This window comes from Drosophila ficusphila, unplaced genomic scaffold (assembly GCF_018152265.1).
Source record: "Drosophila ficusphila isolate 14025-0441.05 unplaced genomic scaffold, ASM1815226v1 contig_470, whole genome shotgun sequence".
NCBI classification, from domain to species: domain Eukaryota; kingdom Metazoa; phylum Arthropoda; class Insecta; order Diptera; family Drosophilidae; genus Drosophila; species Drosophila ficusphila.
The window spans coordinates 3704981-3729219 of NW_025064389.1; the positions used below are offsets into that span (position 1 = coordinate 3704981).

General features: G+C 45.4%; 1 protein-coding gene and 1 long non-coding RNA gene across 2 annotated transcripts; one reads left to right on the forward strand and one right to left on the reverse strand.

Moving 5' to 3' along the window:
- Positions 1 to 10241: 10241 nt before the first annotated feature.
- LOC108086993 lies at positions 10242 to 10539 on the reverse strand. The gene is made up of 2 exons (XR_001771158.1): positions 10367 to 10539; positions 10242 to 10310 (listed from the first exon to the last, which is right to left on the reverse strand). It is a non-coding gene; the product is annotated as an uncharacterized LOC108086993 (long non-coding RNA).
- Positions 10540 to 10681: 142 nt separating this feature from the next.
- Positions 10682 to 13305, forward strand: LOC122320310. The gene is made up of 2 exons (XM_043208489.1): positions 10682 to 11976; positions 12168 to 13305. Exons 1-2 carry the CDS (start codon positions 10682 to 10684, stop codon positions 13303 to 13305), a joined length of 2433 nt encoding a protein of 810 aa, XP_043064424.1.
- The last annotated feature ends 10934 nt before the right edge of the window (positions 13306 to 24239 follow it).

Genomic DNA, 24239 nt, shown 5'->3' on the forward strand with positions numbered 1-24239 from the left:
CCTAGTTTTCCCTGCGCACGTGCTGGCCACCCCGTAGGGCTGGCCCGCGGCCGGCTCACCCGTCTTACTGGGAGGACTCCATGTCCACGTGTCCTTTATTCCTTGTTGTCATCCGCTCACGTCCGTTCACTTTGATCGTCGAAAACTCACTCCCCGACCGGCGAACAGCGAAGGCTGTTCGAAGCCCTCGCTGCTGCCGTCGACCGCGGCAGAGGCCCTTACGCTGCTTCCGTGCAGACTATAGGCGTCCTCTTTATTCTGCCGCCTCCGCACCCGCGTCTCTTTACGCGATCGTGCGTTCCTCTTCCTTTTCGCGTCTCTCCGGACCCGGCCGTCGGTTCTGCCGAGAGCGCAAGTTTGGAGAGACGGAATGTTGCTGGCGTGTTTGTGGATGTTGCTGATGTGGATGTCGCTGATGTGCATGTTGCTGATGTGCGTGTTGCTGATGTGCGTGTTGCTGAGGTGCGTGTTGCTGATGTGCATGTTGCTGAGGCGTGTGTTGCCGATGTACATGTTGCTGATGTGCGTGTTGCTGAGGTGCGTGTTGCTGATGCGTGTGTTGCTGACGTGGTTTTCGGCGTGGCCGGGGATGTGGCAGGTGTTTGAGGCGTACCACACCCCAACTCAAAAGTGATTGTCCCCTGGGGGGGGGATGCCCTTCATGGGCCTTAATATAAAAGGGGTGCCCTCCATGGGTCTTTGGTCGTCCTTACCCTAAACCTTATGATTCTACCTTATACCATACCTTATAAACTACGCCTAACTATTATATACATGAGGGGGAGGGGGGGGCCCTTGTGAGGGTTACCTCACAAAATTCAATTGGAGAATTTTCATTTCCCCTTTGCTTTGAGAGCCTGCTGGTAAGCTGGGCAGCTTCTGCTAAGCGTGTGGTGCTTGCAGTTTGCGCCATGGGTTTTTGCGCATAGTAGGCAGCGTGCCTCTTTGCTGCAGCTTTTGGACTCGTGATCGAGCCCACCGCAGTTAAAACACGCTTTGGACAAATCGACCTTGCTACGGCAGTACAAGGCCATGTGACCAAATGCGAGGCATTTTTAGCATCGCTTTGGCTCTACGGTTTTACGGACCCTACAGTGCGCCCAGTCGATGCGGAATTTTCCTTCTGCTAGGATCTTCTCCGCAAGAACGGGCGGGATGCTCATCCTGGCTATTAGTGTGCCCCCGTATGCCTTCCTTAGGGAGGGAATGGCCGCTGGTGGAATATCGCCTTCGTAATTGGTGAAAACTGCCAGAATTATGTCATCCTTTGACGAAAATTCCGCAATGTCCCTAATCTCGACTTGAACTAGCTCCTTCAATTCTTTAACCTCTGCCTTATCAGACAGAGTCTCCTGCATTGCCTACTGTAATTTGGATGTGGCTTGGTCGGCGGTTTTCATCATTTTGATGAGAAGCTCGCCCCTACCAGTCATCCAAATGCCTTTAACGCAATCTTTGTGTTGCTGTAAAGTTGGGTTATTTTTCACCAACTTTAACACTTCGGCATACTGCATGCACTCGCCACACCTGATGACTAGAGCGTCTGTGCGTGGAGGGAGTTTTCTCTGCTGCTGCTGCTTTTTTGGCTGCTGCTTTTCGGTTTTTTGGTAACCGTCGACCATTTTTCCGCAGCCTGCTTCGTGCCTTTGGCCGCATAGCTCGGCGGAAGAGGGCCGGAAATTTCCTTCGCTGCACTAGCGTAGGTGATGGATTTCACCACCTTATTACTTTTGCTGCAAGGCTGCGGCACCTTCTGCCTTTTGCGCTGAGAGCTTACCGGCTCTAGGGCTCTAACGTTACCTCTTGGGAGTGGGCTTTTGCTCACTGGGATTCTTTGGAGCCGTCTCCTGCTGACTTTTGGAGGGCGATGACCTGCTGCATGAATTCCTTCATAGGAATCGTCACCATCATCCTCGTCTTGCCTAACATCATACTGTTTATGTCGCCATTGGCGATAAGCGGAGCCAGTCCCTGCTCGGAAATAGCGCTGAAGTGGAAGACCCCCGCTTCTGTGGGACCTCCAGCATGCGCCGTATCCGCCTGTTCCTGCTCTACTGCAGGCGAGAAAATGGGTGGAGATTTTGGCACCCTTGTCGGCGATCTCCCCATCTTGCTGCTCTTCCTAAATGCGTCAGCTTCCGGCGCAGCAGAGTTTTTAGCTGCTGCGCTTTCGGCCTTGCCCTGAGGCGCCTCCATAATTATGCTAACCGGGCCAGAGCCACGGATCGCCATTCTTAATAATTCCTTTCTTGTTGCTACCTAACGCCTTTTAGGTCGGAGGAGTGCTTTCTTTAGAGCTTTCCTCGCGGGCTTACGCTCGCTAAGAGTTGGCAACTGAAGAGCCGATGTCTGGGTCTTTCACCCAGTAAAACCCTGAACCTACTCTCCGTTTCCCTCTCACGGTACAACCGCAGGGGTTAACCTTAGGTATTACTTCGCGAGGGGGGAGATGGCCTGAAAAACCGCAACTAGTAATTAAACTAGGTTAGAAGACGGTTACGCTGACGTTCAGCGCCACGCATGGATTTCATGACAAAGACTGTAATTTTGCTTACGGCATCCCAATTGTTTTGTGAGCCCAGTAGCATATCCATCAGGTCAGAGACCGTGAACGGCTTCCCAATTGCTAAGCTGAGCTTATGCCTTATAGCTTCAAATCTCGGACATACAAAAAAAACATGTTCTGCGTCTTCGATTGCAGAACGGGTCCGTCTCGTGCCCAAACCTATGAAGATAGGCTTTGAAGCACCCATGTCCTGTCATGTGTAGGGTATGTATGTATTTATTTGTATGGAGAAAGCCGGGTTATTGTATGTTTTGTTTTATGAACTATTGCTGGTGCGTAGTAATTATCTTGTGTATTCATCGTCGCTGCCGTGGTTGTTGTTGTTGCTCTTCGTTGATTTTTTTGGTCACTGGAAATTTTCCACTGGTTCTTAGATTCACTCGCGCTACTGGTTGTGCTTTTGTTCGCGACCTGATCGCCTCGGAAGTTCTAAGTTAACTCCCCGATTGGTTTTTGCTGCCCTTTCGCCGGAGCCTCGCGCTGCAGGCTGCGCTGCCGACTTTAGCTTGCACAGGCCCTTCGGCTGGCGTCGCATCCCGATCGTTGTTTTTGGTGTCGCCAGATCGTAACGAGCGGGAGGGTGGTCGTTTGCAATGTTTCGGGTGGTCTTTATCTTCTCGGTGGGCTATTGATATTTTGCAATTGGGTCATATTTCCGTCAGGGTGGCAGGGCTATTGTTATTTCTGGGCTATGGGTGTTGAAGGTGGCAACCTGTTTTACTGTGGGGTAGGTCGCGATTTTGTGACTTCGTCACACCATATTAGCACCACTTTCGTGGACAAGAAAATGGACCTTGCTTTTAGGAATATTCCATCTTTCTGCAATAGCATTGAGTTCCTTTGCAATATTGTTACCGGAATGTGAGCTGGGAAACGGTTTCTAGCTAAGACGCCATGTTCCATATTGAAATCTGGAGATATCCAGAGCGCAGTGAAGCTCAACAAGCTATCGTTATTATGCTGACATGTCCATATATCGGTTGTCACCGATACTGCTGTTGCCTGCGAAATACTGGCTTCTATTTAAGACCAAATTCTGTTGTATATATATGTAATAACTTTTTCGGTTATGTAAGTTCGACCAGGTACTTTATATTGGGGCACAGCGATTGCCATAAGCCTCTGAAATCCAACCCGTTCAACAAGTGAAAATGGTTCGTTGTCTAAAGCAATCATTTCACCTATCAAGTAGCGATTTTGGATCATTAATGTCCAATAGCAATTTCCTTTAGGGTTAGCTGTCGACTTATTGATCTGGGCGTTCCAGGTACTGCAGGCATCTTGGAATCAGTGGAAGTAGAAGTGCCGCCCTTATTGCTGCCACTTGTCGAGGAAACATCAGGTAAAGTAGCGTACTGTTCAGCATGTTTGGATTTCAGCTGGTTATTTAAAGAAGTTGTTGCTGAAAATAAAAAATTATTGTTATTATTTATTCACTTATAACGATTTACCTTACCGTCTTTCAACTGTTTCATAGACCGATGAAATTTTTACGTATTGTTCTATTTTTTAAAGCGGTAATGCTATTTAAAGTTTTTAAACGCACGTGTTAATACAATAACAAATCGTGAATCGTGAAATCGTGAATCGTGAAATCGACAAAAAGGTAACACTTTGACAAATCGTGAAACATAAAGATTCCGTAGGTACATATTGTGTGAACGAGTTGTTAAATTAATTCAAGTTTTTACTTACTTGCTTTCTTTCCTTCTACAACTCTTGAAATCTTGTTACTACACAACAAACAATTGGCCAGTTTATTATTTTCACTACAAATCTCATAATATTGTCATATGGGCTTTTTTATTAATTGGTGGCATTTTGTGATAAAAAAAAAAAAATAGATAAAGAACTTTTCTACAAAATCGTTTTGTTTTGTTATTTATATTAATCTGACAATGCGTGCCGTAGCGTGGTTTGCTTGCAATTGAAACAGTCAATGGCCTCAGACCGCCAGCGCACGTTCAACGTCGCGGACGATTCGTAACATGTCTATTTCTTACGCGCCCGACTAGCATGTCAGTGTTGCAGTGATATTCGGCTTACAGCATTGCCGAACATTCGGTATTCGGTATTCGGCAAGATCACTATTCGTGGCAACTCTAGTTACTAGTATTCTGAAGATTTGGAAGAGACTTTCGCGAATGAATGTATTCATTCGGATTGTCAACTCAACGATACTCTAATAAACCCAAAAGATATTCGTTCCGCGCAAGGAATATACAATTCATTGCATTCTCAAAACCTTAATTTTTTTGAGTATTCCGGCTACGAACTGTTCAGGAGAAAGATCTTTTTCCACCTTGGAAAGAGCCAAAACTTATTTACGCGCAAGTATGTATGGACCAAGAGAGACTCAATGCTTTATCACTACTGTCAATTGAAGCCCAACTAGTTCAAGAAATTGATTAGCACGGTATAATTGATGATTTTGCCCAGACGAAAGCCAAAAAGAAGATTTTAAGAAGTTAAATTATACATTATAGTTTAAGAAAACTGACTGTTATTTATGTTGTTGATATTTATTTGTATTGTTTAACAATTATAGTTTTATGAAATAAATGTGATATCTAAATAATATGAACGGATTCAAAGAAGTAAAATGTTTTCTTTAAAAAGGGCGGCTAATCAGACAGGGCCTAGGGCGGCAAAATACTTACTCCGCCACTGACAATTGTTGAACATGATCAAAATGTGATATGTTTTCAAACTTAGGTTTGATTTTATCCCATGTTTCGTAAAGCAGCAAAGCTGTGCATAACTCTATTCTTGGGAGAAAGATAGTCTGAAGAGGTGCAACCTTTGATTTTGCGATAACTGCGATTCTGCGAACCCTTGTATATCGCACTCCATATTACGAGAAGAATTAACAGATCTTGAAACTTTAATTTGGTTCAACATGAGTAAATCGGGCTCAATTCGCCGCCAGTTTTCTTGTAGCGTAGCAGGCAGTGGGTCATCTCACTCAACACTTTGTCTCCAACGTACTTGTACAAAATTTTTGTGTCTTATAATGATTGGACCTAGAAATCCAAGGAGGTCCTACAAACTTGCCATAGTGAAAGTGATTCGCCTCTTTGTGGAAACAAAAGCGAAATATATACATTTGCGGCTTCCATGACATTCCTAAAGCCTTTGTCACTTCATTGCCTTCCATCTAAAATTGGTATTCTCCTAGACACTTACCCTCGCTGCTGAAATTCCACTTGGTCAGCTTTAAACCTGCTCGTACGATAATCTCTTTGGTCTAAAGCATCTGTAAGTCCTGCAAACACCTGGGTTGTCGAACTGGGAACTGAAAGTCCTCTTGCTCTTCACCTTTCTTAATCTTGGGCTATCTTGGGCTCCGTTGGGTAAAGATGAATGATGTAAGCCGTGGCATGTCCTACAACGAAATTTCGAAGGACAAGCTTCGGCAATATGTCCTTTATGTAAACAATTTAAACATAAAATCGCCTGCCTTGTCCAGCTATTTCGCCCTTCGAATAAGGATCCCAGAATTCGTTGCATTAGCCTGGACTGGTAATGGAAAAATTTTTTTTTTTTTTTTTTTTTTTAATACTTTGCTTTGTTTATTAATTCTTCTCCTTACGAGACTAAAAATAACTGTATCAAATCTTATACTATAACATAATCATCATTCATATAGACTGGAACAGTAAAAATAGCCCTGACAAATTATGGCTGGGCTGGAAGGTCGTTATGTTGTGGGCGGGTTCTTCTAGAAATCCGAGTCAGATCCCTTGCGAGAGGATTTGGGTGTGCTGAGAGTTTTTCCTTGTATGACGCTTTATGCTTCTCTATTTCATCTTTTACTGCGAGAATGCCAAGATCCCTGTGGATGTTTTGCTTTCGAATATACCATTGTGTCCCAGTGATAGTTCTCAGGAGCTTTGCTTCAGCGCGCTGTATGATGTCTATGTTGGTTTGGCTTGCGTTCCCCCAGAGCTGGGAGCCATATGTCCAGATTGGCTTAAGAGTGGAATTGAAGAGTAGTACCTTGTAGTCCAGACACATGGGCGATCGGGCGTTTATAATCCAGTGGGGGCTGCTTTTAGTTTAAGGTGTAGTTTCTTGCATTCGATATGTCTACGCCATGTTAGACATCTGTCGAGGTGGACGCCGAGATACGTTACTTCGTTGAATTGGGGGATCTGTGTGCTATTCAAGTAAAGCGGAGGGCATGTTTGTCTGTTAAGAGTAAACGTTATGTGTTTACACTTCTGTTCGTTTACTTTGATACGACAGTCGGATAGCTATTTCTCTACTACCGTGAGGTGGTTGCCTAATTGGGATGTTGCACGGACTGGGTATCTTCGGCGAAGGTGGATGTTATTAGTCGGTCGCTCGTGGGAATATCCGCTGTGTAAAACATGAATAGACTAGGTCCAAGTGCGCTTCCTTGTGGGACTGCAACTCCAATTTTTAGTTGTCGGATGTTGTTGTGTTGCACCTCACTACGACGACTCTGTTTTAGAGATACGACTCAAGTAATTTATGAGTTTACCCGGGAAAGTGTGTTTTGATTTTATGCATAAGACCGTTGAGCCTGACGCGGTCGAATGCTTGAGATATGCCGACGAATATCGCGCTGTTGACTTTCTCAATAGTCTAAAGCCAAATTGATGGGCTGGGATAATGTTATGAGCTCCCATATATGGTATAATGCGTGTTAAAAGGCATTTTTCGAACACTTTGGACAGGCATGAGCAGGAGGAGGACGGAATCGTGTGATCTTTTCCGGGCTTCGGTATCATTATGATTATTGACTTTTTCCATTTATTTGGGAAGCAGCCAAGACTTATGATCCCAGTGAAGAGTTTACAGATGATTTGGAAGACGCCCCTGAGATGTGAGGCAAATGTTTCGGCTCTGTCTGGGTCGCTGCGCGCCCAGCCACCTGATGAATTTCTTATCGGATTCAACCGGAGGGCTTAGGTTTGGGTGAGCCCTCCACAAAGGATGCTTTGCACTAGTTGGAGATAGTTTCTCGATAAATCTTAGTTGTGCGTTTTCGGCATCTTGCTTCAGAGCCCGGTTCAGTTTACGGGTGGCTTCATTTAGACGTTGCTTTGAGCATGGCAATCTGCTAACTTGCCACGCCCGTCGCAGACGCCTCTTTTCAAGAAAGAGCTGTTCAATTTGCAGGTTGCTTTTGAACTTCTTTATTTGCACATCATGTCGTTGTGGTGTTGAGATCCTGGCTGCTGTGACGAGTACCTCTTTCAGGGCGGCGGTAGAACAGTCGATGTCCGCTTCGATATTGAGCTGGGGGGTTAGCTCAATGTGTAAACTTACATACTTCCTGTATTTCATCCAGTCAGTTCTGTGCTACGTCATCCTGTAGGGGTGGTCCGTTATTTCTGGGCTTTGAAGAAGGGTTATCAATAATGGAGAGTGGTCTGATGAGAGATCTGGTAGGGCCTTGGCGCTTGGGTGCTAGGGTGCGTGGGATGTTTTTTGTCACAGCGAAATCGATAAGATCTGGAATCTTTCTGGGATCTGTTGGCTAGTATGTGGGGCTACCAGGAGAAACGTAGTCTAACTTATTTTTTACATTTATAAGTGCATTATAAAGTTGCCTTCCCTTGGGAGTAACGAGGCGCGATCCCCAGTGCGTATGCTTGGCGTTGTAATCTCCAGCAGCTATCTGTGCGAAGAAGGTGAACCAGCAGGTAGAGCGCTGGTCTCCGAACCGGTATGCCCGGGTTCCATTCCCAAGATCTCCGAGAAAAAGAAACGGTCTCTTTTTCCAAATCTCCATCGTTTCTATGCTCTATCACACACCCTCTCGTTCACGTTATTATGGACACAATAATAGAACTTTCATCACTCTTAGATGGCGCCAGTTAGCAACCCCACCGCTCACCAGTTCGATCGAAAACCTAAGATTAATGAATCCTCTACAAAAAAATTGTGGAGGCCCAATGCTCCCGGATTGAGTGAAGAAGGTAATTTTTTTTTTGTGATACAAGAAGCTGTATCACCATATTTTGGTTCTGGACCAGCGTTTGCATGGTCGCTTTTATAAATTACATGAGCTCCATCATACTTTGTTGCATAGTAACCATCAAAGTTTCCAAATTTCTCTGTGGCTGGATTGGGATCTCTTGAACGTTTTCTAAGTGTGGCTAGAGCGGATTTTCTATACCCGTTCGTAGAGCATTAGCGTAGAAGATGCCGTTGATAATTTGGCGGCTTTGGCAGAAATTACGTCTGTCGTAGTTTTTGATTTATAATACACATTTTGTTTATTTTGTTGACGCATAGCTGTCGCTCGTCGCATGCGAATCTTCAGCTCCTTGTAAACCAAACAGCCTCTGTAGTTTGCCGTATGGTTTCCTCAGCCCTTCCCACATTTTTTTTGTATGGGGGTCTTTGATAGCAGGGCAGTGTGCGGAACTGTGAAAGTCTCCGCAGACTACGCAGACTGACCGAAGTGTGCAATACGTCCTGGTGGTCCAAACTTCTGACAATTTGTACATTGCTCTGGGCCGTTCCGTTAGTTTTTTTACTAACATTCTTAGCAGAGAATGCCGTGTCTTTAAGGGCTTCAAGTATCCCAGAGGTGGCGACGTCAGGTTCGAATCCTTTAAGTACTACTTGTAACCCTTTGCTGCTTTTTAGTTGGTAGTTGTAAAAGTTCTTTTGTTGTTTCCTTCAGGTATTTAGACACAGCTCGGAAGTGTTCTACATATTTGGTTTGAACTTTAATTTCGTGAATGTTCCCTTCAATAAGCGGAACAACATGAGCTTTTTTCACTAATATAAATGGGTGGGGGCTTTGGTTCCTTTTGGGTCACTTGCTCCGGCTCAGCTTGGCTCTCATCATCTGCTAAGAGGGAAAGTCTGTTGCTGTGGTTGGCAATCCTGGTTTTTTCTTTGGTTTGGATTGTGCGGTTAATCTTTGGTTTGTTACCAACCGTGTTTTGTGGACTAAGCTTACGCTTAATCTGGATGTAGCGATCCATACCGGTCTGTATGGCTGGAACCGCTTGTTGCTTATTAAAGCTTACGGTTTTTGTTGCCGTTGCAGTTGGCGATGGAGCCGTTGACACCGTTTTCGCAATATTTGTCGTTGCTTAAGTTGTTGCTGTTACTTTTGGTGAAGTAGCAGAAGCCGGTGGTGGTGGGGTCTGGCATTGATAGCTCAAATATGTAGGAGTTGGAATGAGTATGGCTGGTGATAGAGAGCTTATGTGCTTTCGACGGGCCGGGCTGATCTTTGTAGACTTTTTCTCTACTTCGGTATCACGAGTTGAGAAATAAGCATAACAAGCGTTTCTTTGGTTAACGAAGCTTCTACGCTCATTATTTTGCTCGCCGCTCATTTATTTGAGCTTATTGCGGGTGGCAATATTTGTGAAAAACTGTATTATATCATTTTCATTATTTATTAGTTGTTGAGCTAATAAGCTTTTTTATTAGCTATTTAAATAAAAACACGAAAATTTAGAGTTCGATTTCTGCAAAGGCAGCGAATTTATTTTAGCAGAAGTGATTAACAAAATGGTCCGCGAGATCGAAAGGAAGAGTTAGAATTGCAACGGATCAGACAATTTCAGACCCAGAGTAGAAGCCAACAAGCAACGAGAGAGCGAATAGAATGATAGAGATAGAGAGCGATGGTTATTATGCAGATAAGATAAGAGAGAATTGCGGGAAAGTCGTTGCGTACCGGACGTGTTTTATATTCGAGTGCGCGAAAACAAGTTTCCTACGTTGTGATCCGCGTGTGCGACATCTGAAATTGAAGTAGAGGGGTTGTAGCGACCCATAGTTGTGGAAGGATAAACATACCAGTGTGCGGAGGTCTTCCCTGGACCCCAGAATCTCTCTGGCTCCAGTAGCGTCGGCTCGGCACTGGGACGAAGGGGTGATACCCCCCCTGCAGGTGAGTGAAAGCCCTTTTCACTCAATTTTCCGAATTGGGTGATTAGGTCTGCCATCTTCGTGGTCAGTTGACTGATCAGCTGCGCTTCAGAGTTGCCAACTCTTAGCGAGCGTAAGCCGCGCTGTCAACCTGCGGGGAAAGCTCTTAAGAAAGCTCTCCTCCGACCCAAAGTGTAGCATACACATAGGCGTTAGGTAGAAACAGGAAAGGAATTATTAAGAATGGCGAGCCGTGGCCCTGGCCCGGTTAGCATAATTAAGGAGACGACTCAGGGCAAGGCCGAAAGCGCAGCAGCTAAAGACTCTGCTGCGCCGGAAGCTGACCCATTTAGGAAGAGTAGCAAGATGGGGAGATCACCGACTAAGGTGCCAAAATCTCCACCCATTTTCTCGCCTGCAGTAGAGCAGAAACAGGCGGATACGGCGCATGCTGGAGGTCCCACAGAAGCGGGGGTCTTTCACTTCAGCGCTATTTCCGAGCAGGGACTGGCTCCGCTTATCGCCAATGGCGACATAGACGGAGTCATTGGCGCGATCGGGGCGAAATTGTCCCAATTAAACAGCATGATGTTAGGCAAGACGAGGGTGATGGTGACGATTCCTATGAAGGAACTCGTGCAGCAGGTCATCGCCCTCCAAAAATCAGCAGTTAGGATTCGGGAGACGGCTCCAAAGATTCCCAGCGAGCAAAATCCCACTCCCAAGAGGTCACGTGAGAGCCCTAGAGCCGGTAAGCTCTCAGCGCCAAAAAGGCAGAAGGTGCCGAAACCTTGCGGCACAAGCAATAAGGTGGTGAAAGCCATCACCTACGCAAGTGCTGCGAAGCAAATTTCCGGCCCCCTTCCGCCGTGCCATGCGGACAAAGGCACGAAGGAGGGTGCGGAGAAATGGTCGACGGTTACCAAAAAACCGAAGAAGCAGCTGCCAAAAAAGCAGCAGCAGCATAGAAAACTCCCTCCACGCACAGACGCACTAGTCGTCAAGTGTGGCGAGGGCATGCAGTATGCCGACGTGTTAAAGTTGGTGAAAAATAACCCAACTTTACAGCAACACAAAGATTGCGTCAAAGGCATACGGATGACTGGTAGGGGCGAGCTTCTCATCAAAATGATGAAAACGGCCGACCCAGCCACATCCAAATTACAGAAGGCGATGCAGGAGACCCTGTCTGATAAGGCAGAGGTTAAAGAATTGAAGGAGCTAGTCCAAGTCGAGATTAGGGACACTGCGGAGTTTTCGTCAAAGGATGACATTATTCAGGCAGTTTTCACCAATTACGAAGGCGACATTCCACCAGCGGCCATTCCTTCCCTAAGGAAGACATACGGGGGCACATTAATAGCCAGGATGAGCATCCCGCCCGTTCTTGCGGAGAAGATCCTAGCAGAAGGAAAAATCCGCATCGACTGGGCGCACTGTAGGGTCCGTAAGTCCGTTGAGCCAAAGCGATGCTATAAATGCCTCGCATTTGGCCACATGGCCTTGCACTGCCGGAGCAAGGTCGATTTGTCCAAAGCGTGCTTTAACTGCGGTGGGCTCGATCACGAGGCCAAAAGCTGCAGCAAAGAGGCACGCTGCCTACTATGCGCAAAAACCCAGGGCGCAAACTGCAAGCACCACACGCTTAGCAGAAGCTGTCCAGCTTATCAGCAGGCTCTTAAAGCAAAGGGGAAATGAAAATTGTCCAATTGAATTTGAACCATTGCAGAGCGGCCCAGGACTTGCTTGCACAAACGGTGCGAGCCCTAAAAATAGACCTGGCCATTTTGAGCGAGCCATACGCAAGTAAGCACGATGGGATTTGGTTTCAAAACTCCCAAGGTGGTGCAGCAATTTGGAGCTGCAGCCCGAGACCACTGCAGATCCAATGCCGGCATTCAGGCAGAGGTTTTGTCAGGGCGAAGGTGGGTAGCCTTACCATCTACTCGTGCTACATTGCACCCAGTGTCGACTCCCAGACATTTGGCAGCATTGTCGACGACATTCTGGAGGACGCTAGAGGACGACACCCCATTATTATTGCCGGCGATTTCAACGCCTGGGCAACGGAGTGGGGCAGTCGCCTCACAAACCATAGAGGTCACATATTTTTGGACGCTGTTGCCCGGTCAGGCCTCACCCTGGCTAACACAGGGACTGCCAACACCTACGAGAAGGCGGGAATGGGTTCTGTGATCGACATCACGTTCATGAGCTCAACCTTAACCAGGACGTCAGCATGGCAAGTCTCAGAGATATATACCGGAAGCGACCACCGGGCCATCACCATGGAAATAAGAGACGGGCGATTTAAACGCAAAAACACCAATGCGTCCACTGGGTTCCGAGATTCTACCCTCGACCCGCAAGCCCTGATCTTAATGGCGGAAGACCTCGTGTATGACGAGCGTAAGAACGCCAATGAAAATGCTGTAGGCATAAAGAAGGCGACTTGGTCAGCATGCGCAGCTTCCATGCAAAGGAGACGCGCTGGCGGTAATGGTTGTCCCCCGGTGTATTGGTGGACCGATGCCATAGCGGAGGCGCGCAGGAAGTGCCACCAGGCACGAAGGCAATACATGCGCTCTCGAGGTAGGCCGGACTTCGCCTCACTCCAACGCCTCTACAAATCCGTGCGGTCGGCTCTTAAAAAGGAGATCTCCGCGAGCAAGAAACAATGCTTCGCAAAATTATGCGATGACGCAGACACACGTCCCTGGGGTACAGCGTACAAGCTGGTAATGGGGAAGTTGGCGGCTTTCAGCCAGCCAACCCCAACATGTCCGGAGCAACTCAGCAACATAGTGGCGCAACTCTTCCCGCCGAGTGTTGCACTGCAGCCACAGCAAGAACCCTCCCCGCTTTAAAGTGAGAATTTTCCCACGTTCACAAATGCTGCGGAAGTCTTGGCTGAAGTTAGGAGAATCAAAGTCGAAAAGGCCCCTGGCCCAGATATGATTCCTAACAAGGCATTAAAGATCATAATGACGGAGAGATTAGAGATCTTCGTCAGGCTCTTCAATGCCTGTTTCGCACAGAGAACGTTCCCTGAAGCCTGGAAAATGCAGAGACTGGTACTATTACCCAAGGGCAGTCAAAATGACAACCTTGCGGCCTATAGACCACTCTGCATGCTTGACACTGTGGCAAAGGTATATGAGAGGCTCATCTGCAACCGCATCGAAGTTGCACTGTCCGAGGGTCCGGGCTTATCCCACAATCAATTTGGTTTTAGGAAGAAGCGCTCCACAGTGGACGCGATCGGGCTGGTACATAAACTGGCCTCTGAGGCAATCCAGGGAGCACGTTGGCGAGGTGGTAGCAAAAAATACTGCCTTGTGACTACCCTGGACGTAAAGAACGCATTTAATACTGCCAACTGGGTGCGGATACTCTCAGCCCTGAGACGTTTACAGGTCCCCAGCTATCTGGTGGACATAGTCTCAGAGTATCTTAGCAACAGACAGCTTCTATATGATACTGAGGAGGGCCGTCGAAGCTATGCAGTTTCAGCAGGAGTTCCCCAGGGCTCGGTGCTGGGCCCGACCCTCTGGAACTGCATGTACGATGGAATACTGAACCTACAGCTCCCTGAAGGAGCTACGATCATTGGCTTCGCAGACGATATTGCTGTCGTCGCAGTAGCGAAGCACCTAAATGAAGCCGAAGCAGTAACTAATGCGTCTATCGAGCAAGCTTCCCACTGGCTATGTGCTAATGGCCTGAAGCTCGCCGAGCCCAAGACGGAAGCCGTCTTGATCAGCAGCAGGAAGGCAGTAGAAACCGCCCAAATAATAGTGGGTAGGACAATTATACGGTCCAAGCCCTTCATTAGGTACCTTGGCGTAATGCTGGACCACCGGCTTACGTAAAAATTCCATTTAGAGGTGACGGGCAACAAAGCGGCCAAAGTTGCCACGTCCCTAGCTAGGATGTTAGGGAACGTAAACGGGCCTAAACAGCAGAGTAGGCGCCTTCTTGCCAGTGTGGTAAAATCCACTATTATGTATGCGGCACCGATCTGGGCTCCGGCCATGACCTCGTCTACTTATAGCCGCTCGTGCAGGGCGGCATACAGACGCGCCGCACTTCGAGTCATTTGTGGCTTTCGGACCGTTTCAGAGGAAAGCGCGCTGTTCCTATCCACCATGACGCCCCTGGACCTGCTCGCAAATCAGGCCCGGGAACTGACCGGCGGAGATGCATCGATGGAGGAGACCAGCGCCCGCGTGGTCTCAGCGTGGCAAAGTCGATGGAGTAGCAGCTCGAAAGGTAGGTGGACATATAAACTTCTGCCCGATGTGGAGCGTTGGACAGAAAGAAAGCACGGACAAGTTGACTTCTACATGACGCAACTATTGACAGGACATGGGTGCTTCAAATCCGATCTCCATAGGTTTGGGCACGAGACGGACCCCTTTTGCACACACTGTGCGGGGGCAATTGAAGACGCAGAACATGTATTCTTTGTCTGTCCGAGATTCGAAGCTTTAAGGCATGAGCTCAGCTTAGCGATTGGGAAGCCGTTCACGGTCTCTGACCTGATGGATACGCTACTGGGCTCACAAAACAATTGGGATGCCGTAAGCAAAATGACAGTCTTTGTCATGAAATCCATGCGTCGCGCTGAACGAACCTAATTATCTGCTGCGGCTGGATGACCCGACATACACCCCCCGTTGGAAGCCTGGCTTTCAACAGCATCTTTAAGGGGCAGCAGACACAGCTTATTAACTGCTCATTTCGTCACTCCTGATGTTGTCTTGAGGACTGCAACTCGAGCAAATCCATCTGCACCAAACAGAAGCTCAATGACTCTCGCTAGGGGCCACTTCTTCGGAGGCAAGTTCTCATCCTTGACCAGCACCACGTCACCGACAACCAGGCCAGGCTTCGGGGTATGCCATTTAGAGCGCTGCTGCAGTAGCGTCAGGTAATCTTCCTTCCATCGGGTCCAGCGGACTTGCTGCAAATAGGCCACACGTTGCCATCCATCCAATCGTTCCGTCTTCCTCCCCCCAATAGGACAATACTGGGATCGAACTATGCAGAATAGGGCGCGAGGTCCAGTGTACAGATTACGCTCATGAAAGTGAGTAATGATGGCGGCAGTGACAGGATGGCTTCGTGACAATATGATTGGATGACGGCCATTGAAGTCCAGCGACGAGTTTCTTAGTCGGCCATCCACTCTTAGAAGCCCAAACTGATCCATAAAGGGAAATGGGAATGATCCAACCGAACTAGATGGGGCTACTACTCCTTTAGACTGCAAGGATTTTATGGTGCTTTGGATATCCGACGCATTAAGATCCGGCTGACGAATGCGATTGATAAACTTGTAGACGTATCCGAAAATCCTTTGAAGCGCAGCGAAGGAATTTGCAAATTTGGAACAGGCTACGATGTCTGCGTATGGTGATTTTATTAGCAGAACCTTTCGACGATCATCAAGGCGATCCAAGCTATTCTCCTTACTAACGAGAGGTACAGCAAGGGGCGAGATAAATGAAGTGCCATTGGAGACGCCATATCCTCCGGAAACAACCCATCCCAGTCGAGTCTTTTGAATAAGCGGTAATCCAGGTGCGAGTTTAATTTGTCCAACGCACAACAGCTCGTAAAACAAACTGGATCCAATCAAAAGATCCACACGCTGAGGGATATAAAATGTAGGGTCAGCTAATTTAATGTTTTGCGGTATTTTCCAGCTGCCGACGTCCACATTGAAACTAGGCTGTAGCTCAGTTATATTGGGGGCAATAACTGCGGTTAGGTTCACCGTGTAATCAGACGTTCGGGACTGCATCGTAATATTAACTGAGTGACCATTTGTAACAAAGCTCGAATCACCGATTTCAGTAACAGATGCCGAGGACTTCATCTTCTTTGTTTGAAGCTGATCTGCAAAGCGGGAAGGACTCGACATGGAACGAAAACTTCAGACCGATATTTTACGAGAACGGTGTCAGTGGCTAGGAGCACAATGTCAGTACTGAAATCCTGAGCAATAAGAGCAGTGGATGTGGAAGGCACGGCAGATGGTTCTACGACAGCATTGAGAGAGACAGCGGCAAGAGCTTCTGGAAGCTGTGATCCTGCCTGTGGAGAAGCGGAGGCTAAATTTCCCAAGTGAAGGAGGGTGTGGTGTTTAGCTCCGCATGCACGACAATTGCTGGAATTGCACTGCCTCAATTGATGCCCTATCTTAAGGCAATCTATGCAAAGAGAGAGCCTCCTTACTTCTTGAAGCCGATTTGCAGGGGGCAGAGCATAAAAATCTTGGCAGTAATGAATGGAGTGACCAGAAGCATTACAGGACGAACAAATCCAAGGGTTAATATTTGTGGCAACAAAAGCGGATCTACGTGAATTAGACGTTCCGTTGTTTCCTACCTGATCGCCAGACGCTTAGTTTGCCATGGCGAAATCCATAGTCTCCAATGTGCTGCATCGCTGCTCCAAAAATGACGCCATGGATTCCCACGTCGGAATTAGATTAATGAATACTGAGTACTCTAATCGCTCCTATTTGGCCTGGCTCGCAGGATCTAGCTTTTGAAGCAATATTTGGACGATAATGCAACCTGCGATTTGTTCCGTAATGTCCAATCCCTTTAGAGCACGAATATGAGCATTAAATTCGTCGGACAGCTCACGAAGCATCGAGACGGAACCACTCTGCACTGCTTTTAGCCCCAGGATCTCAGTAATGTGTGCCTGAAAAACTAAACGACGATTATCAAATCTGTTTTGCAGTAAGTCTAAAGCAACAGAATAATTTCTATCCGAAATTTCCAGCGAGCGGATGGTTTCCAACGCAGAATTCCTTAGGCATGAACGTAGATGCTGCAGCTTTTCAATGTTGGTCAGGTCAGGATGACTATCTATGATAATTGTAAACATAGAATAGAAATCTGCCCAATTCGCATAACCTCCAGCGAATTTCGGAAGTTCAAGAGCGGGAAGTGGAATAGCTCGGCGCAGAGCTTGTCGCTGTTGATGGCCGAAATAACCGGACGTATTACCATCAGCAAAGGTTGACTGCTGAAGCAATTGCGAGGAGCGCTTTGTGATCTCCGATCGAACCGTTGACTTAAGAATTACGACGACGTCATCAAATTTCTCGTCCAAGTCGTTTTCAATTTCGTCGAAATCCAATTCCTCAAGCTCGCTGAGAACCTTTTTAAATGCTCCTTGAAGTTCCTCGATAAGCTCCAACCTCACATGAAGGCTAGAATCGTAAAACGAATTCAACGCCGAACTTGAAAGAGATTCTATTAAACGCTCCACTCTATTAAATAGTGAATTTGCCTTGCGCTTCAGAAACGTCACCCTGTTTGAGCTGCTATTGCCGGTGACGCTTACCGAATTTTCTGTAGACATGTTAAGCAGCAACAACAACAACAAAAACTGCAGCAGACTCGGTGGGCAAAATTCGGCTTAGCGGGAAGATGAGCGCAAAGAGTAATACCGAAAACAGTTCGCTACTGGTCTATGTACCGCCTTATGTACAATCTTGTGTAATATTATTTACACAAATCAACTTATACAAATTTGATTTGTTTATGGCCGGCCAACGCACTGCAACACCGATAAAAAGAGATATGCAGCTGGTAAAATAAATTAATTCTTGTGACTTGCACTGGGTATTTTTATGCACAAATCATGTCGGGGTCACCAAATGTTGAGCTAATAAGCTTTTTTATTAGCTGTTTGGTCATGCCGCAGCCTAAATCGAATGATTAAAATCAAATCGTAACGTAATTCAAATTCTCGATGTTTTGCCTTTTGTTTTGCTATTTGCCCTGCGCGGCAACACTGTTTTGATTGTCATTGCTAACTACCTTTGCACTTTTTCGCTTATCGCTTCCTGGCCTTGTCCACGGCAAGCTTCGTAAAATAGTTCGATTTTGGTACTCGCTTGCACAAGGCACGATCGCTGATCGCCTGCCAACTTTCGGCTTATATACTTTTGTCTAAAGCACAGACAAATCGGTCTGCCTGCTAAAATACCTTTTCGCGACTAAAACGGCACAGACAAATCGGTCTGCCTGCCCATCATACTTTCGACTATTTAAAAGGCACAGACAAATGGGTCTGCCTGCCTAATTCCTAATTCAAACCTACATAAACAATAACTCTGTAAATTTAAGGCCTTGGTGCCAGTTAATAAATAAGTGCATTATTTAAGCGAAATTTGTACGGTTTTATTTACTTGGGCACCGCCAAAGGTAATGGTTAGTAAAAAAGCTTACTGACCCATCATTAGCTATTTAAATAAAAACACGAAAATTTAGAGTTCGATTTCTGCAAAGGCAGCGAATTTATTTTAGCAGAAGCGATTAACAAAATGGACCGCGAGATCGAAAGGAAGAGTTAGAATTGCAACGGATCAGACAATTTCAGACCCAGAGTAGAAGCCAACAAGCAATGAGAGAGCGAATAGAATAATAGAGATAGAGAGCGATGGTTATTATGCAGATAAGATAAGAGCGCGCATTAAGAGAACCTAATTATCTGCTGCGGCTGGATGACCCGACATTAGTAATTAGGTACAGGCAACATGGCAGCACCCACGCGTACCCTGAGCGTCTTTTCGCAAAATAAAACTCGGCTATTTTCGAAGTATTTTTAGTTACTCGGCAGAGCGATGTAAAAACACGTCTGTTGTCATTGACAGTTCCCGATTTGGAATAAGTGAACACAATTTGTGCGGACTCTGCCCAAATGCAGAGTTATTAGAACGTTCAACTTGTTTCGACCTCTAATATGCACTAATTTTTAATGTTTGAGTTCGAGATTACAAAAGAGAGACATGCACATGTGTGAGCTGCATGTATAAGAGTGCGTAAGGCGAATTCAAAATATAAACATATGATTACAGTGTAGGGCAGTTATTATGATGTCATCGAACATTATCCGCCCGTTGAATAATACAAGGAGTATTCAAGCACCTATTTGTTCAGGCAAGGGCGCTATCTTACAGATGGGTCTTCGAATGGTTCCATTTTTCACCATGATCTCGACCACTCTTACTCGTCCATCAGCTCCGACATACGTGTTCGTGATGCGACCAAGGATCCATTCCTCGGGAGGTGTATTATCCTCGTGAAATGACCATTTGGCCAATTTGAATGTTGGCAATGGGATTGAGCCATTTGGAGCGCGCCTGAAGCGTGTGTAAATAATCACGCCTCCATAGCTCCCAGAACTGTTGCTTCAAGTACGTTACGCGCTTCCACCGCGTAAGATACAATGGTCTGCCCTCATCAATTGAAGGCTCCGGTACGGACATGAAGGAGGACCCAATCAGCAAGTGCGCTGGGCTAAGCGCCTCCCCATCGTTTGGGTCTTCAGAGAGGGGTGCCATTGGTCTTGAGTTTACGATTGTTTGCGCCTCGATTGCAATCGTTTGAAGCTCCTCGTATGTTAGCCCAGTATTGCCCAAGTTTTTCTTCATCAAGGTCTTCATGGACTTCACTGCGGCCTCCCACACTGCTTCACTGCGGCCTCCCGCCAAAGTGGGGAGCACACAGAGGGATGAACTTAAACTCGAATCCCACGATACTGCTGAACTTCTGTACATTCAATGTGTTGGCTTCGTCGAACAGCTGCTGCTTAAAGTCCTCGAGCTGCGATCGTGCACCGACGAAATTAATTGCACTGTCACAATAGATGCGTAGTGGGATGCCTCTGCGACTGACGAAGCACTTTAAACAAAGAATAAAGGTATTAGTAGACAGATCGGAAATGAGTTCTATGTGGATTGCTTTTGACGAAAAGCATATAAACTTGGCCATGTATAATTTATATGGCATATAAGTCGACTCCAGTTACAAAAATAGGTCGTTGTGAATGAAAGCGATCAACTGGAAGTGATCCCATTATTTGTTCCATTAAACGAGCCTTAAATTGGTAACAATGTGTGCAGCGCCGTACAATCTTTCAAACAATTTCTCTGGCGTTTACAATCCAAGCCTGCAGTCGCAGGATTCCAATGAGATCCTTTGGTCCAGCTTGCATGTGATGCCAGTGGAGATATTCAACAGATTTCAATGTGAAGACATGATTCTTTGGAAGAAGAACTGGAAATTTGGCATCGAGTTAAATGGGCGCCTTGGCTAAGCGGCCTCCTACACGTAATAGTGTTATAGAACGGTTTGATCCGTCAGTCGCTGCTAGGAACGGATTTAGTTTTTGAAATTCGGCTTTAAAAATCTTGTTTTTTTGAGTTTTCCTTGAGCTGCTGGATTTTGTTAAAAAAAGGTCTTCTGCTGAATATGTGATATGATGTGCCTGAACGCGTATTGCCATTCAGTTGCTGGTGTATGAATTACATCGACTACGTTCAATTTCCTGTTGACCTTGATTCTATTGAAGACGCGCAACACAAAAGCTATGGCTCGCAAAATGCGCCGATAGGATGAAAATTTGTTGATAACGTAGTCGAATATACAGTAGAATCCTGTTATAAGGACCCCGCTTATAGTGTCCGTCCGGGTTGTGCGACGAAGACTTGATGGTTTGGTTGGTCCCCATACAAACTTATATGAAGGAGCCTCCGCTTAGTGCGATTCCGATTATAATTTAAATTAAAAATTTGACCGGATATTGCGTCGTGCCGAAAAAAAATACAGTGCAATACTGCCAAATTTAAGCTTAAAAACACGCTGTTAGAAATGTATGTATTTATCAGTGATCGGCACCCTTGGGTGTGTGCGTAGCAGCGACACAAAGGATCTTAAACTGTCACCACTCTCTGTTAGTTTTTGCTGTCGCTTTAACAACGCTGCTGCGAGAGAAAGAGAGAGTCGAAGTGCAATGCCGACGTCACACTGCGTGTGCAGACCTCATAGCCTATTCCATGAGATGTCCCGTTATATTTCTAGTTTTTTCTGCTTTTTTCCGAGTAAAACTGAATGTGTAAATTCGCCAAATGCAATATGTGCAATAATAAGCTCATTCAGTTTTCAGTATTTAAGAAACCTATGTTTTTGAATTTAATTTATTAAATTTTTCGTTTTAATTAAAAAATTAATTTGATTTATTTTAAAAACCTATTACAAACACAGCAAACATAAAATAATCAAAAAAACATTTTTTTTGTTCCTTTTGCTTAGTGCGTCTTTCGGGTATAATGACGAAAAACCGCCGGTCCCTTGAAAGTCGCTATAACCGGATTCTACTGTACTAAATGATTAAATAGCTACAGAGAGTGAGATGAAGATAATATAAAAAAAGTCTATTGAAGTCAGAATAAAGTACTCTGAAAGGCTCCTGGACGTTATAATTAAATCTACAAGGATTTAAAACTACTGGAACATGATTCCTAGTTAATCTACTTGGTACCGAGAAATTTAGTCTTCTCAACAAATAAGGACTTTTAATTTCACCACGTATAAGGTTAGGAATAAAGAAAGTACTAAGCATCGTTCGACGATTAGTAGGGGAGGGCAAGTTAATAAGGAGCAATCTATTAGGATAGGAGGGTAGGAATAAGTTTGCATTCCAGTTTAGGCGGCGTAAGGCAAAGATTAAAAAGCTTTTTTAAACTGATTCTATACGATCAGCGTGAACTCCATATTGGGGACTCCATACGGGTGCCCCATACCAACATACGGGTGCCGGACCAACGATATAAATAAAGTCTTGGTAACGTAAGGATCCTCAAATTCCTTCGACCATCGTTTAATAAATCCAAGCATTCCCCTAGCTTTATTAACCATGTTCGAAATATGAAAAGAGAATTTAAGTTTAGGGTCCAAGAGGATCTTGGGATCGTCAACAAGCGTTATTCTTTCCAAGGCATTACCACTTAGCGAATGGGTGACATTATAAGGATTGACCCGACAAAACGACATCAGCTTGCACTTAGAGCTGTTTAATTTCAGTAAATTGTCGTGACACCAGTTTTGAAAATTTTTAGGTCTGCTTGAAGGTTTGAGTGACGGAAGTATTCATTACACTGCAGACACAGTTTTACATCGTCCGCGTACATAAGTACGCGGGAATGCGCAATGATCGATGGAAGATCATTAATAAACAAGGTAAAAAGTAATGGTCCCAGATGGCTTCCTTGTGGTACACCAGAGGTAACTCTGAGGAGACTACTTAAGGAATTTTTGAAAAGGACTCTTTGCGTTCGGCCACTGAGATAGCTAAGGATCAAACTTAAAAGATCTGGTGGAAACCCTATCATGTCAAGTTTGCGAATCAATAGGAAGTGATTTACAGAGTCAAATGCTTTACTGAAGTCTGTGTAAATGACATCAGTTTGAAAATGATTTCTAAAGCCATTTATCACAAAGGACGTGAGCTCTAAAAGATTTGTTGTAGTAGACCTGCGCTTCATAAATCCGTGTTGGCATGGAGATATGACTGATCTACAAAGATGCTGCAAGTGAGGAGCTATTACTCGCTCAAAAAGCTTTGGAATTGCTGACAATTTAGAAATACCTCTATAATTGCTAGCATCCGACTTGTTTCCCTTTTTATGAAGGGGAAAAACAAATGACTCCTTCCAAACTAGGGGAAACTGACAAGTTTGTAGGGATAGGGTAAACAGCTTGAGAAGGGGCTTACACAATGCATTAGCACAGTGTTTAAAAACACACCCAGGAATCCCGTCAGGACCTGGGGAGTAACACGTTGAAGATCCAAAAGAAGGAAGCTTTCGTTTAAAGAGGGACGAAATATTAAATTCGACTTAGGTATGGCGTATAAATATTGCTCATTTGAATGACGCTGTGAAGTAAGTGGTTAGAAAGAATTGGGCAAACAGATCGGCTATTGCCTGATCAGTATTAGCCGTCATACTTTCAAACGAAAGCGAAGGCGGAAAAGAAGATGATCTGCGCTTAGTGTTAACAAAATTATAAAACCGTTTAGGATCCCGTAAAAACTGGGACTTGCAACGGACTAAATAATTTTTGTAACACTGACCGTTAAGCACGGTAAAGTTTGACCGAGCTCTTATGTATTTTCAAAAAAACAGACTGACAACCTGAAACCTTATATTTTTTATAAAGTCTGGACTTTAAATTCCTAAGGCGTGACAACTCCTTGCTCCAAGGTGGTTTATTGGATGTTGCTGGGATATATAGCGGAACACACGAGTTAAAGAACGATTTGATTGCCGAATAAAAAATTGTAATGGCTTCTTCCATATTATTGCAGGAGTAGAGATCAGACCAGTCATTTCCAGATATAAGTTGATTAAGTCTCAGAAAGTTAGCCCTGTGAAAACAATGAGTTCACTTGGCTGCCTTTATAGCATTATTGGTGATAGGGATCTTCAGGCAGCGTAAGTGGTGTTGCTCTAGAAAGAAAAACATTTTCAGGATTAGAGACAAGGCACAAGTCAAGAAAACGATCTAATGAATTTTGAACATGGTTTACCTGACATAGAGGTATGTCAAGTAGACCGTCAATGAATTCATTGTGGCCTATAGGTTGTAAAGCATTGGAATTATCATCCGAGGACCACGAAGTTCCAGGTATATTAAAGCAAACTTGGCTTAAAAAGTAAACTGTCAATGACAACATACGTGTATAACGCTCCGCCGTAACTAACTAAAGAAAAGACGCTCAGGGCACGACGCGTGGGTACTTGTGCTCATGTTCCCTATATCTAATTACTTACTTACTTATTGCCACGCGCAATAAGCTCAAATAAATGAGCGGCGAGCAAAATAATGAGCGTAGAAGCTTCGTTAACCAAAGAAACGCTTGTTATGTTTATTTCTCAACTCGCGATACCGAAGTAGAGAAAAAGTCTACAAGGATCAGCCCGGCCCGT